The following is a 14,461-nucleotide window of genomic DNA, read 5'->3' as shown; positions in this document are numbered from 1 at the left end:
TTATGTGTTTTATCTCGTGGCTGTTCACTGCCCTGAGTCCTTCAGGGGATGTGACAATGGTCGTATGTGTGAAAAATGGCTGTTAAGTCGTTTTCTTCGGTGCCGTTGTAAGTTCGGTTACTAAATGAACTGTTGTGACGTTGAGAACTATCTGTGAGTGAGTTTTCGTTCAATTAATCAGGAGGGAGAGACAATGCAAATTTAATTTAATTTAATTTAATTAATTCAATTTATATGCCGCCCCTCTCCGAAGATTCAGGGCTGCTACTTAGAAGCTGGTATTTGATTGTCCCACCTTTAACACATTATAAGTAACTCAAGGAGGGGAACGTATATAATGCTCTTTCTTCCTTCTATCTTCCTCATAACAACCGATCTGTGAAATAACTCTGGGCTGAGTGGCCCAGAGTCCCCCAGGCAACTTTCATGCCGGAGGCAGGACTAGAACTCACAGTCTCCTGGTCTCTAAGCCAGCACCTTAACCTCCATGCCAAATTACACTGGTGATTACATCAGGATCGTTAAATGTTAAAAAAAAAACCAGGGGTCGTTAAATTTATTTATTTTATTTTAATTTAATTTGTATACCGCCCTTCTCCCAAAAGGGACTCAGGGCAGTGAACAGCCAAAATTAAAATACATACAATACAAAAGTTAAGATAATTAAAAGAGATTAAATCAATCGGCCTCCCAATTTAAAACCCCAAGTCTATAAAATTTAAAAATCCCCTCCCAATGAAGATGATGATGGTTAGATCAGGAATCCTCCCAAGATTTGGATAAAGTAAAAAAAAATAATGACTTGGGCTCCCCCTTTTAAGCCAGTTTTTATATGCAAACTATTAAGAGAGGACTTAATACGTTGTGATCTGTAAAAATCACATTCAGGAGCAGTGCTTTGGAGTCAAGTTTTTTCAATCATTTCACAGGAAAGCATGCTACTGTTGATTTGGTGATCTCTTCGGAGATCCTCTTTGCAATGCCGTGCTCTTTGGGTAGCGTTAAAAGATCAGAAAACACAAGATTTTTAATTGAAACAATTCGCTTTAATGATAAAACCATCAGGCTGGCTAAAAGTGTTGTCTTGTTACACCGAGTGCTAGGAACATGGAAGATAGCAGCAGGACAAATACTACAAATGGGTAAAATGAACCTCATCTTAAGAAGGGAAGGTTCTCTGTTCCAGATGTTTCTCTCCAACAATAGATTAAATGTAAGCGGACAGTTGTGGCAGATCTGCAGCAGCGTAGACTGTGCTCTTTATTGTTTTGGGAAAGCAAAGTCCGTCCTTTTTTTTTTTTTTTTCATTTTAAATAGTTTGCAGGAATGGATAAAAACTGAAATCAGAATAAATTTATAAACCCGCAATACAGTAAATTTTCAATATTAAGGCTTATGCATTTTAGAATATCAAGTAAATTATCCCAACAGGCTACATTGGTTCAACAAACATTAAAAGAAATAGCAATGCAAGAACAAGGGGGGTATTGCTCAGCAGTTAAAGATACAGCATTTCTGAGAAAGCTAGGCACAACTTTAATCCCCCCAAAAACCCTTATTTTTGACACAGACGTTTTGAGCTTCGAACCCTGAAGTTTAAAACAAGTTTTACTAAATTCTTGGTAAGTGTGAAGTTACATGGATTATCATTCTTGCAAGTGATCAGCTAAAGCCAAGTGCAAAGTTTAGAGCGGTTGAAGGAATCGCCTGACAACAAAATAATCAAAAATGATTTTTCTGATTTGCAAGTTTTTGATCTCCTTGAGACCAAAATAGTGGTGTTAGGAAGAGGCAGTAACCGTACCAGTGAGCTTTGGTTTCAAGTTAGTCGATTTAATTGGCTTTGGTAAAAGTTTCAAAACCCCCAATGCCACTGACAAAATTGCAGCAGAAATATTGTTCTAACAAAATACAGTATTTCCCCAATTCATCATCCTGACAAAAGAATCACAAGACTGAAAGCATGCATTTATCAATACGTATAATCTCACGGGGGAGGAAAAAAAACGCTTATGTTCCTTTTTTTTGTAACGTTTTCCCTCATCCGGTTCTTGGTCCAGAAAACCAACAATTCTTGGAATGTGTCACTTCTTGGTGCTAAGTAAAACAAGTCTTTCAAAAGTATATCTTGAAACATCAACAAAGTCATCTGTAATTGGCTCAATTTTTAATTTTTTTTTTACACAGAAAACACAAAAAACTGAGAAGGCATGAAAACCTGTTCCTAAAACCGTGTATTCCCCCAAAGAAAAAGCCACACATTTGTAAATAGCAGTGGTCAATTGTTTTTTTGTTTTTGTTAAGTACAGATGGAGCTCGTAGCTAAAAACCCAGAGATAAGCTGTGCAATAAATTAGGCATGCAACTGTGGTGAAGAAGCACTGGCCAAGGGCTCCATTCCTTTCCCAAATCAAACAATACACAGTGGATCAGATGCTAAGTTGCACTTAGAACTGCCTGCCTTCAGCGCAAAGGTGGTGTGAGAACTATGACATCATTACAGTATGTTTCCTCTCTACTACTCTCTGCTTTTTTAACCCACCTGCAAGCCCTTTATTTTCCAAACGCAGACGGCGTGGGATTGGCCCCTGTGGAGTAGGTTAAGATGATGGAGAGGCATCTATGTAGTGGAATAAAAGGCCAGGCGTTTCAATCCTATCTATAAAAATTAGATTATAATTTCTGATATTGTAGGCAACAAAATCTCCCCCCCCCCCCCCCGCAGATAAGTCAAAAGTAGTCTTTGGCATCTGTAAACTTTTATTCCCCCACCCCTTTCCAAAAGTAAATAAACAAAAAACAAAACAAAACGTCGAACCGTCTATAAAAAATACAGTTTAGGACAAGCTCCTTGTTTCCCTGATGTAAAATTTCACAATTTTAAATAAACTGTAAACAGAGTACATTCAATATATAAAACGTCTGAGGTTTTGGCAGTCCAGCATAGGGAGGGGGAGAGAGAGAGAGGGAGGGAGATCAGAGAGAGAAAAAAAAAATATTCGGAAATCTTTATGAAGTAGGACGTCTTGCTAAACTAAAGGTCTTTAACTTGTCTTTTACCAGGAGGAGAAAAAAGGCTTTCGGCTGTGAAAAGTCTGAGTAAATGCATTGCTCAAGTGAACGATCCTTCCTTGAGTTCCACCGTGGCTTCTCTCCACAATCACCCGAGGCATCTGGACTAGTTGAAGAGGACTTCTGCCATCCTTTAAGGCCTGAGTGAGATTAAGGATCTGCAAAAAAAAGGAACGATGCGAAGATAGAAAATAGTACTTTTATGAGCTTAGCCCAAACGCTGGCAGAAACCGCCTATCTTAAAAGCTATGCGTTCTCTATGGTAACACGGACACGAGACGCACACAGCTGTTATGTAGTTCATGGAACTACGTCTACGTGGAGGGAACTGGGGTACCCCAAGGCTCCGTTTTAGGACCAGTATTCTTCAATATCTTGGAGCGGTGCGGTGGCCTAGAGAGGTGGAGCTCTCACCTCACAATCAGGAGGCTGTGAGTTCGATCCTAGATAGAGGCAGATATTTCTCTCTCTGGGTACAATGAGGATACATCTGCTGAACAAAACTCGGCACTGGTGACAGGAAAGGCATCCGGCCATTAAAACACTCTGCTAGCTCCATTCAGTGGCCCAGACTCTACCACGCAAGGGATTATGGGGTCGTTAAAAGAAGATGATGATGTTGATGATTCTTCAATATCTTCATCAATGATACAGGTAGTCCTCAACTTACAACAGTTCGTTTAGTGACCAAAGTTACAACGGCACTGAAAAAAGTGACTTAGGACCATTTTTCCACACTTATGACCAATGGTCACGTGATTTACATTCGGAATCATGAACAACTGACTCACATTTATGATGGTTGCAGTGTCCGGGGGGGGGGGGGGGGGGGGGCGGGGTGTGTGTGTCAGGCGATCCCCTTCTGCAACCTTCTGAGCCAGATTCACTTAACAACCGGGTTACTAATTTAACAACCGCAGTGATCCACTTAACAAACGCGGCAAGAAAAGTCATAAAATGAAGCAAAACTCACTTCACAAATTTCTTACTTAACAACAGAAATTTTGGGCTCAATTGTGATCGTAAGTTGAGGACTACTTATAGTGAATGAAACAAGTTGTGTACTAAAGTCTAGGAAGAAAAAAAAAACCTAGGTTCTATACTTAACTCAGAAGCAATTATATATGAGGCAGAGATACAAATTTAAAACCCATCGTCCAAGAGAAAATCTCCTTACCTGCCCTCTCATGACAGACATTTGGTTCTCAAATGTAGCTTTGTCAAACCCCTTGTCAGTCTTTATTGGAAGAAAAATAAATTGATTTGAGAAACCTTCATAAGTCAAATCAGATCCACCTATAAATAACCAGACTTAAAATAATGAGAAAGTATACCAAACCATTAAAAAGCTTGTACAAAGTCCAATTAACTTTCCGTATTTTGACATTTCACTGTATTTTACAACTTAGAACACATAGGTTATAGAACAAATATGCACGTGTGTGCATTATTCTGCCCATTGCGGTGCTACTTTAAACAGTTTCGCCCAAAATTACTTTTGAAGATTTACCTTAAAAAGTTCATAAAGATCTTCACAGAGGTCCTGTACAAAATTCATGTCAGAAATACGAGGAAGTATCAAATCTATCGTCTCTTGAGAAAACGGGACCTTTGCTTGTGGAAGCCAAGCCCAGTGGAATGGATCTGAGAGAGGGGGAAGAGGCAAAAAGAGATGCTTCCAAATAAACAGGTGGAATTTTCAACTTTTCAGGTGTCATGTTCAATTTATTGACTTTTAAGTCAATTTCCTCATGCACGTAATCCTTGACTCGTGACAATCGGAACTGTAATCTTGATCGCTGGGTTGAAGCGACTGCGCTTCAGTCAATGAGCACAATCCCGGCACACCAGGTTAGGGTTGTTAAACGATCACTTGGGTCGTTAAGCAGATGGGAGTCCCGGGGAAAGAGCCTCAGGGAGTTGGGAAGAGATCCCGGGAGGATCCACTCAAGAGCTGAAAATCTTCCCTGCCAAAATCCCAGCAGGGTTTTCGGCCCCTGAGCTCCCAGCCATTTGCCAACAAGGAAATTCAATCTTAACATCTGTGTGATTCATTTAATGACTATAGTGATCTGCTTATCAACCATGGCAAAAAGAAGTGCTGAGATTTGCTTAACGACTGACCTCATTCAGCAACAGAAGTCCAGGTCCCAATTGTCATCGTAAGTCAAGGACTACGTGTATAAACACATTTTTATCTAATGGGAAAAATTCAGAAGGCGCATCCTAGCAATCTTGGCCTTAGAAATTCCTAAAAGTGTGGTTATTCAACCCCATGAAGTTGTGTATTCTTCCCAACTTAAACAAAACAACAGACTGTCCTTCACATGAGACAGGTTAACGTTACCCAATTATGCATTTTGCACATCTATTTTGTCAAGTGACAAAATAGGCGCGCAAAATGCATAATGATCAATTAGTATAATTGATAATCAGGTGTAACAAATGTGAAACTACTTTGAGAGCTATATAAGCCCTGATCTTTGCAATGCAAAATCCTATTAATCATTTCTGTTCACGTGAAGTTAACAACTTCAAAGAAAAGCATGAATGCCTGCCTTATGTTTGCTCGGTGGATATTATTTATTATTTAGTGTATTGGATTTTTATCCCATGTTTATTACTTTATAAGTAATTCAAGGTGCCAAACATATATAATAGTCCTTCCTCCTCTTCTTTTTCCTCCCAACAATACCCAGTGAGGTGGATTAGGCAAGACAGAGTGACTCAAAGTCACCAAGCTTGCTTTCACCCTAACGCAGGACTAGAACTCACAATTTCCTGGTTTCTAAGCCAGCACCTTAACTTTACGCTATTGTCCATCTGTAGATAAAATTAAAATCTGCTAATAGCAATACTTGCAATCTCATGCCTTCTCATCTACAAAAATTCAAAAACTCACACGCTCTCCACTCATCCGGATGCTTGAAAGGAAAAGCGAGGCCATTATCAATGGCTGCAATTTTAATAATAGGTTCCTTTTCATTAATCCACTGGATCTCCTGTTGGAAAACAATTAACAAAAAGCAAATTCAAAAGTACCCTGTTTCCCCTAAAATAAGACATCCCCTGATAATTAGCCCAATCAGGCTTTTGAGCGCATGCGCTAAAATAAGCCCCCCACCCCGAAAATAAGCCCTCCCCGAAAATATTTAAATGCATGTATAGCCGTTCTCCGCCCTATCCTTTGGTTAGGGTTAGGGAGACAGAGCTGGAAATCAGGTAAGACGGCAAGAGAAGCCCCATCTTGCTCCACGCTCCCCAAAATAATAAGACCTCTAAGACCCCTAAATAAGGCCAAGCACTTATTTAGGGGTTCAAAAAAATATAAGGCAGGGTCTTATTTTCAGGGAAACACGGCAATCAATACACACCTATTTAACATAGAAACAAAAACTAACATTTGAACAGAATATTAAGCCTGCGCAATATAGGTCATGCAATATTCTTTCCCATTTATAATTCGGCGATCATCTAGCACGAGTATATAAAATTGATGATTGAGGAAGCATTACACATGATTTAATTCTATCTTATTCCATAAGAACACGGGATAAGAAAGGATTCTTTATAAAATCCATAATCGGATACATAACTGAACACAAATCACAATAATTGATCATTGCGGCATCCCTAGGATCAAAGCAGAAGAGCCCTTATCCGTCCTACCTTGTCAGAGAGATCAGTCCCATCGCTCTGTTTTTCATACTTCACTAGCCAATTATCGTTGCCTCTATCTTCAAAGAAATTAAGGAGAATCACAGTTAAATGAAAGGCAAGGGAGCTGCGGTAAAATCTGCCCCAGTCATGACATACACTAATGGAATAGCTTGCAATATTGAAAGATCTGGGCCTGTTATATTTAAACAAATTGCAGGTTGGATTTTTTTAAAGAACAAATTGCAGGTGACTCCGGGACACTGTGACCGTCATAAATACGAACCAGATCCCAGGCGTCTGAATGTAAATCACGTGACTGTGGGGATGCTGCAATGGTCGTTGAGTGTGAAAAATAGTCCTAAATCACTTCGAACGGTCACTAAATGAACTGTTGTAAGTTGAGGACTACCTATATTAGTCTACCAGCCTAAAGGCAGTGATCATTCAATATAGACCATTTAAGCCTTAAAGAACATGGACATTTCCTAGCCCATTTTCCTCTACTTGAATTTGATCAGAATTCAAGAGTAACATCAGCACTACTATTCATCTTCTCATCGTTCCCATCACCCATCTCCTCCCACTGATGACTGTCTGACTGTAACCTTGTTGCTGGTATCCTTATGATTTATATTGACTGTTTCCCTATGACTATCATTAAGTGTTGTACCTTATGATTCTTGACAAATGTATCTTTTCTTTTATGTACACCGAGAGCTTCTGCACCAAGACAAATTCCTTGTGTGTCCAATCACACTTGGCCAATAAAGAATTCTATTCTATTCTATTCTATTCTATTCTATTCTATTCTATTCTATCCTATCCTATCCTATCCTATCCTATCCTATCCTATCCTATCCTATCCTATCCTATCCTATCCTATCCTATTCCAGACGAAAAGAATAATAATAATTGAAAAAACCCTATTACATACCAGTATTTCTGATAACATAATCAAGCACAACCAGTTTCTCAAACTGGGACTGAAACTGTTTCCTTGTGTTCTCAGGCAAGGGGTCGGTTTCAAATTTCCTGAGCCAATAGTCAGCCTCTTTGTAACCTTCCACGAAAAGCTGAAAGGAGCCAACCTGCCATTTAAAATAAAGCCTGCATTTATGAAATGGACCTGGAGGCATAACGCATTTGAAGCGCCCTTTATACGTGAAAGCCAAATAAAGGTATTAAAACAAATGTCCTTCCTAAGTACAGCCGTGAGCTTAATCAATAGGTATAAAAATAACATTTATCAGGAAAGAAGATTCCACTGCTAACTTATCAAATTACAGTTGGTTTGAGAATAGCCTTTCAAAATGTATATTTAATCTGAACTTGCAAGTCAAGACTCAAAAGGCCCAAAAGTCCTCTGATGCATGGGGAATTTGAGAAACAGGACTGAGTTTGGTCTGTGTTTTTTGTATTTCTTAAGTTAAAAAAATAATAATAAAGTCTATTGAGGAAATAAGTCTTCTAGCTTCACCGTTAAACAACTTTACTAGCTTTAATGTTACATCAGACTTAAAAGTCTACAGAGATTCTCCATCATCCAGGTCAGAGTTGTCCCAAAGATGCTTTTTCAGGAGGCAATTGGACTTTTTGTTTTTTTTTTTCTTTTGAAGACGTTTCGCTTCTCATCCAAGAAGCTTCTTCAGCTGACAGGATAGTGGTGAATGGAAGGATTTATAATATAGGAATGGAAGGAACCCTAACCCTATCCTGTCAGAACTGAAGAAGCTACAGAGGAATTATTGAGTCTGTCATCTGCACCTCTATCACTGTCTGGTTTGGCTCTGCAACCCAACAAGACAGACACAGACTTCAGAGGATAATTAGGATTGCAGAAAAAAACATGGCTACCAACCTGCCTTCCATGGAGGACCCGTATACTGCACGAGTCAAAAAGAGGGCTGGGAAAATATTTACAGACCCCTCGCATCCTGGACATAAACTGTTTCGACTCTATAGAGGCTATAGAGCACTGCACACCAGAACAATTAGACACAAGGACAGTTTTTTCCCCAAATGCCATCACTCTCCTAAACAAATAATTCCCTCCACGCTGTCAAACTATTCACTAAGTCTGCACTACTATTAATCTTCTCATCGTTCCCACCACCCACCTCCTTCCACTTATGACTGTATGACTGTAACTTTGTTGCTTGTATCCTTACGATTGATATTGATATTTTTTCCTGATTGCTTATTTGTACCCTATGACTATCATTAAGTGTTGTACCTTATGATTCTTGATGAACGTATCTTTTCTTTTATGTACACTGAGAGCTTCTGCACCAAAGACAAATTCCTTGCGTGTCCAATCACACTTGGCCAATAAAGAATTCTGTTCTGTTCTGTTCTGTTCTGTTCTGTTGTTCTATTCTATTCTATTCTATTCTATTCTATTCTATTCTATTCTATTCTATTCTATTCTATTCTATTCTATTCTATTCTATTCTATTTATTCTATTCTAATTCTAATTCTAATTCTAATTCTAATTCTAATTCTAATTCTAATTCTAATTCTAATTCTATTCTTATTTATATCCTATGACTATCATTAAGTGTTGTAGTTTAGGATTCTTGACGAACGTATCTTGTCTTTTTATGTACACTGAGAGCTTCTGCACCAAAGACAAATTCCTTGCGTGTCCAATCACACTTGGCCAATAAAAAATTCTATTCTATTCTATTCTATTCTTGGATGAGAAGCTAAACATCTTCAAAGAAAAAAAAAACCAGAAAGTCCAGTTGCCTCCTGAAAAACCATCTTTGGGATCAGACTTAAAACTTTTCCTTATTATTTATACTTTATTACTTACAAGTTATGCCAGAGCAGGAATAGAAGTGAAGAACAAACCACACACACACACACCCCAAATAAAATTGAAGTGGGGAACATTTTTCAGGGCTGCCAAGGGTTTACCTTAGGAGGTAGTCCAATTCGATGAAACTTTTTGCCAACTTTTGGCACTTTTTCCAAAGCGTATTTCTTGCCTCTCGACTTGGCCCGATCTATTGCACTGTAGTTGAACGTCTCGCTTACAAACCAGACCACCTGAAAGACAGACAGTGGAATAACGTTTAACATTTTCAGGACGACAACTGTATTCATTGTATCCACCTCTTCATTAAGCTGTACAGGTAGTCCTCGATTTACGACAGTTCATTTAGTGACCGAGGTTACGGCAGCACTGACAAAAGTGACTTTTTACCGGTTTTCACTGACTATTTTGGCATCCTCGTGCGTTCAAAATTCAGATGCTTAGCAAGCGGCTCAGATTTATGACCGTTGCAGCATCCTGGGGTCATGTGATTCCCCTTTCTGACAAGCAAAGTCAAGGGGGAAGCCAAATTCACTTAACATCCAGGTTACTAACTTCACTGCAATGATTCACTTAACAACTGCAGTAAGGAAGGTTGCAAACTGGGGCAAAACTCAGTTAACAAATGTGTCACTTAGCAGCAGAATTTGTGGCTGTAAGTCGAGGACTCCCTGTATTTTGTCTTTAGGCCTTCTAGTAATAAACAAAGATCAAAATGTTTATCTCAGAGGTCAAGAGGAGAATCAACGGAGGCTTCTTGGTGGTTTCATTTGAGGCGACCTCTGCTACAGTTGCTTGCTTGCATTCCAGCAACATTTTTATTAGGCCAGTTTCGGAGAATTACAACAACAAAATTGCAAGTTGTCAAATTTGCAAGCTGTTGCAAAAAGGAGGAGTGAAAAAGTGTGCAGTAAAGGGAGAAAAGGGAGTGGCTGGATCCACCCTGAAAGCTGCATGGTTAAGAGTGATGTTGGCACTTCTGTATCTACAGTATAGCAGCATATTGATAAAATATACACAAAATTCCAACTGGACCCCCAGGCCAAAAAAGGAAAGGGCCCCTCCCATACGCTAATTTCCTGCCTCACACTGACACCTCCATCAAATTCCACCAAATTCCCACAGAGACCAATAGGAGCCAGCAGCGGCAGCCAAAAAAGCCAATGCAATGCTAAATTGCATTAACAGAGGGATACAATCAAGATCAAGGGAGGCACTAATACCACTCTAGAAAGCCCTAGTAAGACCACACCTAGACCACAGCATCCAGTTTTGGTCACCCCACTATAAAAAAGATGTTGAGACTCTAGAAGAAATGCAGAGTAGAGCAACCTGGATGATTAGGGGACTTCGGAAGTTGTGGGAGCTTCATCACTGGAAGCTTTCAAGAAGAGACTGGGCTGCCATCTGTCAGAAATGGTGTAGGGTCTCCTGCTTGGGTGGGGTTGGACTAGATGACCTCCAAGGTACCTTCCAACTCTGTTAATCTGTTAACTCCAAAATTCAAAGCTATTCTCCCAGTCTGAACATTAGTTTAAAAGGTTTTAATTCAACGTGTGTTTACAGTTTTGATCACGAATTCTTTCCTTCATGCTCAATTGATGTTGCAAACCACTCTTACCTTCGTTTTGGGTACCACTCCTAATCCTAGTTTGCTGTCCACAAGATAGGCACCAGCTTCGGAGAGATATCCCTGATTAGGAACAAGACAGCCTCTGCCAAAGCAGCAAGGGCAACAGATTTTGTGGAAATATTTGGTCCATTTTGGATTGAGATGACCGTAAGGCTCTTCAGATTTGGGTTTAAACACTCCAATACTTTTCTAAAGGAGAAGGAGGGGGGAAGGAAGAATGAATAAGGAATCATAAGGAAAAGAATCAGAAAAGTGTGCACTTCTTTGCTAGTCGTATATAGAAATAGTTTACAAAAACATATATTTTTAATTTTTTTCATCCCGCCTTTATTAGTTTTATTAATAACTCAAGGTAGCAAAAATACCTAATGTTCCTTTCTCCTGTTCTCCTCAGAGCAATAATTCTGTGAGGAGAGTTGGGCCAGAATGGGCCAACTGGCTGCAGGACAATTTAACAATTCTGTCTAATTATTTAAGATAAATAAATAATAATTTAATTTTGCCCATTCATTCTGTCCCTCCCTTGGCATCTTTTCTTTAATGATTCTGTTCCACCATTTCTTTGATATGAGTGTAACTCTTGTCCTGCGTTGAGTTGTCCCAAAGGGAGGTGGCCACAGCAAACAGCCATAGATCCAAAGAATGATTGGCCCAAAGTCATCCACGTTGGCTTTCCTGCCTAACGGAGGGGACTAGGACTCAGCTTCTTCATTTCCACTAGACAAAACAGGCTTGGAAGAGAAGCCTTTGTGGCCTTGGTTGACTAAAGCTACCTGGTAGCTTCTAAAATTCAATGTCACTACAGGTAGTCCAGTTCATTTAGTGACCGTTCAAAGTTACAATGGCACTGAAAAAAGTGGCTTAGAACCGTTTTTCACACTTACGACAATTTCATTTGTGTGATCCCCAAGGTCACACAATCAAAATTCGGGCACTTGGCAGCTGACTCATATTTATGTCCTAGAGTCATGTGATTACCATTTGTGACCTGACAGGCAGAATCAAGGGGGAAGCCAGATTCACTTAACAACCGTGTAACTAACTTCACAATTGCAGTGATTCAGTTAACAATTCTGAGAGGTTAAAAGTGACGTAAAGTCAAAATACAAGTCGAGCATCAAAATATAAAAGGTTCATATTTTTTTGCAACTTCACCTTCCAAAACAAATACATACAGTATTTAAACCATAGTCACAGTAGCACAAGCATGTTTTATTTATACAATATCCATTAGCAGAATAAATAGCATTCCAAAAATAAATCAAAAATTCAATATGATGCTGTTGCTTTGGAGTTGCCATTGATTTCGGATGGAAGGAAAAGAGGACAAGGCAGCTACTGGAAGTCCTGACTTTGAACATGAAGGAGCAATAAAAGAAGCAATTTTTTGACTCTCGCAGCAATGAGATTGAAAAGACCAGATGCACAATAAACCATTAGTTTACCTCTGACAAGAGTTTTACTTGCCCTCAAATGCAATCACTGCATATTTTCCAAATGTACTACCCTGTTTCCCTGAAAATAAGCCCTCCCCGAAAATATTTAAAAGCAGAGCTGGAAATCGGGTAAGATGGCAAGAGGAGCCCCATCTTGCTCCACGCACCCCAAAATAATAAGACCTCCCCAAAAGTAAGGCCAAGCGCTTATTTCGGGGTTCAAAAAAATGTAAGACAGAGTCTTATTTTCGGGGAAACACGGTATAATATTGCCTCTAATAGGGTCCCTAAAGTTAAGGGTGATGTATATTTTGCCATTGTTGTTACTTGCGAGTTCGTGTCCGACCCATACAAATATTTTGCCATATGAAATTCTGGCAGACTAAAATAATTTTTTTTAAAAAAACCAATGGGCTGAAGCTGAGCGACTACATGGTAAGTCACGATAAACAAGAGCAGGTTTCACTAGTTATGCTATTACAGCATTTAGTGCCAATTGATGGCTGGCGTGGAGCCAGAGGCACAGAAATAAGCCAAGCCTATATAAAATTCTGAACCAATTTGTCTTCTTTAATAATGAATGGCCTTAAGAGGAGAAGGTGGAGATATTAATCTGAAATTTAAAATGGGATTGCATGGATACAAGGACAAGCACGGAATTATCCGAAGTCAAGAGACTTCAAGGGCCAGTTGCTAATACAATGATTTCATTAGCAGTTGGCTTTGGAGCAAACAGCTGCAACATTTGTTTTCATGCCAGGATTCATTATATAGACAATTATTTCCAATTTAGCTCCCTTATTTCCTCTCTTTTGTCTCCTATGCATCTTAACCTCTGCAGCCATATTCAATTACTTGCCTGGTTCATGTTTACTTCATAGTAAAGAAGGGTATCACTGCAGAATCCTAGGCAAAATTGTGAAGGGAAGGCTGCTGAAGAACTATTTTAGAATGGAGCTCCTTTATGGAAGATAGTAGTTATACTAAAAAACTTATTGTCTTTAATGTTAAGGTCCTTTCATCCAAATTTCTTATGCCATCTAATGTCATTGAGTATCACATATTTCAAGTATTTATTAAGTTTATTTTCCTTGTCTATAAAGCAACCTTATTTATTTCCTTAATTTTTTTTTATTATTATTATTATTTTATTTATATGCCACCCTTCTCCGGAGACTCAGGGCGGCTTACAATGCGCTAAGCAATAGCCTTCATCCTTTTGTATATATTTATACAAAGTCAGCTTATTGCCCCCACAATCTGGGTCCTCATTTCACCTACCTTAGAAAGGATGGAAGGCTGAGTCAACCTTGAGCCTTGGCGAGATTCGAACCTGCAGTAATTGCAGGCAGCTGGTCTTAATAACAGGGTGCTTTAGACCACTGTACTACCAAGGCTCTGTTTTATTTGATCCAGGAATTGTTGATCAAGGCAAAAGGCTCTTCTAATTCAGGTAGTGCCACTCAGTTATATTATTTCAACACAAAAGATAATTATGACCCACATTTTACTGTTTAGTAGGTTCTGGAGATAGATCCAGAACAAAACAGCAATTCTGTTTCCCAAAAGATGCAATGCTCTGATGGATTAGTGTGCTTTAGCAGTTTGCATTCATTTCAGTTTCACAAGTTACATCACAAAAAACCCACAAAACCTGCCCTCTCTCAGCTTTTTCTAATCCAACTTCTTTAGATAATATCACCTAAATATTTGACAGTTTTGGACAGTTACTATGAGGGTTGGAGATCAACAAGAGTTATGAAATCTAAAGTTAGAAAATGTGTACATATACATAAATTGTGTCATCAAGTTGGTTTCAACTCTTAGCAACCACATATAGA

At 39.0% G+C, this 14,461-nt stretch overlaps 1 protein-coding gene across 2 annotated transcripts in view; it reads right to left on the bottom strand.

Moving 5' to 3' along the window:
- Positions 1-1,024: 1,024 nt before the first annotated feature.
- The window catches only part of PI4K2B (phosphatidylinositol 4-kinase type 2 beta), a 17,442-nt gene continuing 4,005 nt past the window's right edge, over positions 1,025-14,461 (bottom strand). The window contains exons 3-10 of one of the 2 annotated variants that reach the window (XM_070948819.1): positions 11,173-11,373; positions 9,653-9,784; positions 7,667-7,820; positions 6,742-6,809; positions 5,975-6,074; positions 4,583-4,716; positions 4,250-4,309; positions 1,025-3,230 (exon numbers count right to left, since the gene is read on the bottom strand). In XM_070948819.1, coding sequence (XP_070804920.1) covers positions 3,057-3,230; positions 4,250-4,309; positions 4,583-4,716; positions 5,975-6,074; positions 6,742-6,809; positions 7,667-7,820; positions 9,653-9,784; positions 11,173-11,373 — 1,023 coding nt within the window. In that variant the 3' untranslated portion in view covers positions 1,025-3,056. Of the gene's footprint in view, positions 3,231-4,249; positions 4,369-4,582; positions 4,717-5,974; positions 6,075-6,741; positions 6,810-7,666; positions 7,821-9,652; positions 9,785-11,172; positions 11,374-14,461 lie in introns of those variants that run through there. The other variant, XM_070948820.1, reaches the window with a different exon arrangement.

This window comes from Pituophis catenifer, unplaced genomic scaffold, assembly GCF_029215685.1.
Source record: "Pituophis catenifer annectens isolate HBS135680 unplaced genomic scaffold, rPitCat1.0.hap2 SCAF_8, whole genome shotgun sequence".
In the NCBI taxonomy this organism is placed as follows: Eukaryota; Metazoa; Chordata; class Lepidosauria; order Squamata; family Colubridae; genus Pituophis; species Pituophis catenifer.
This window is presented reverse-complemented; position numbering and strand designations above follow the sequence as displayed.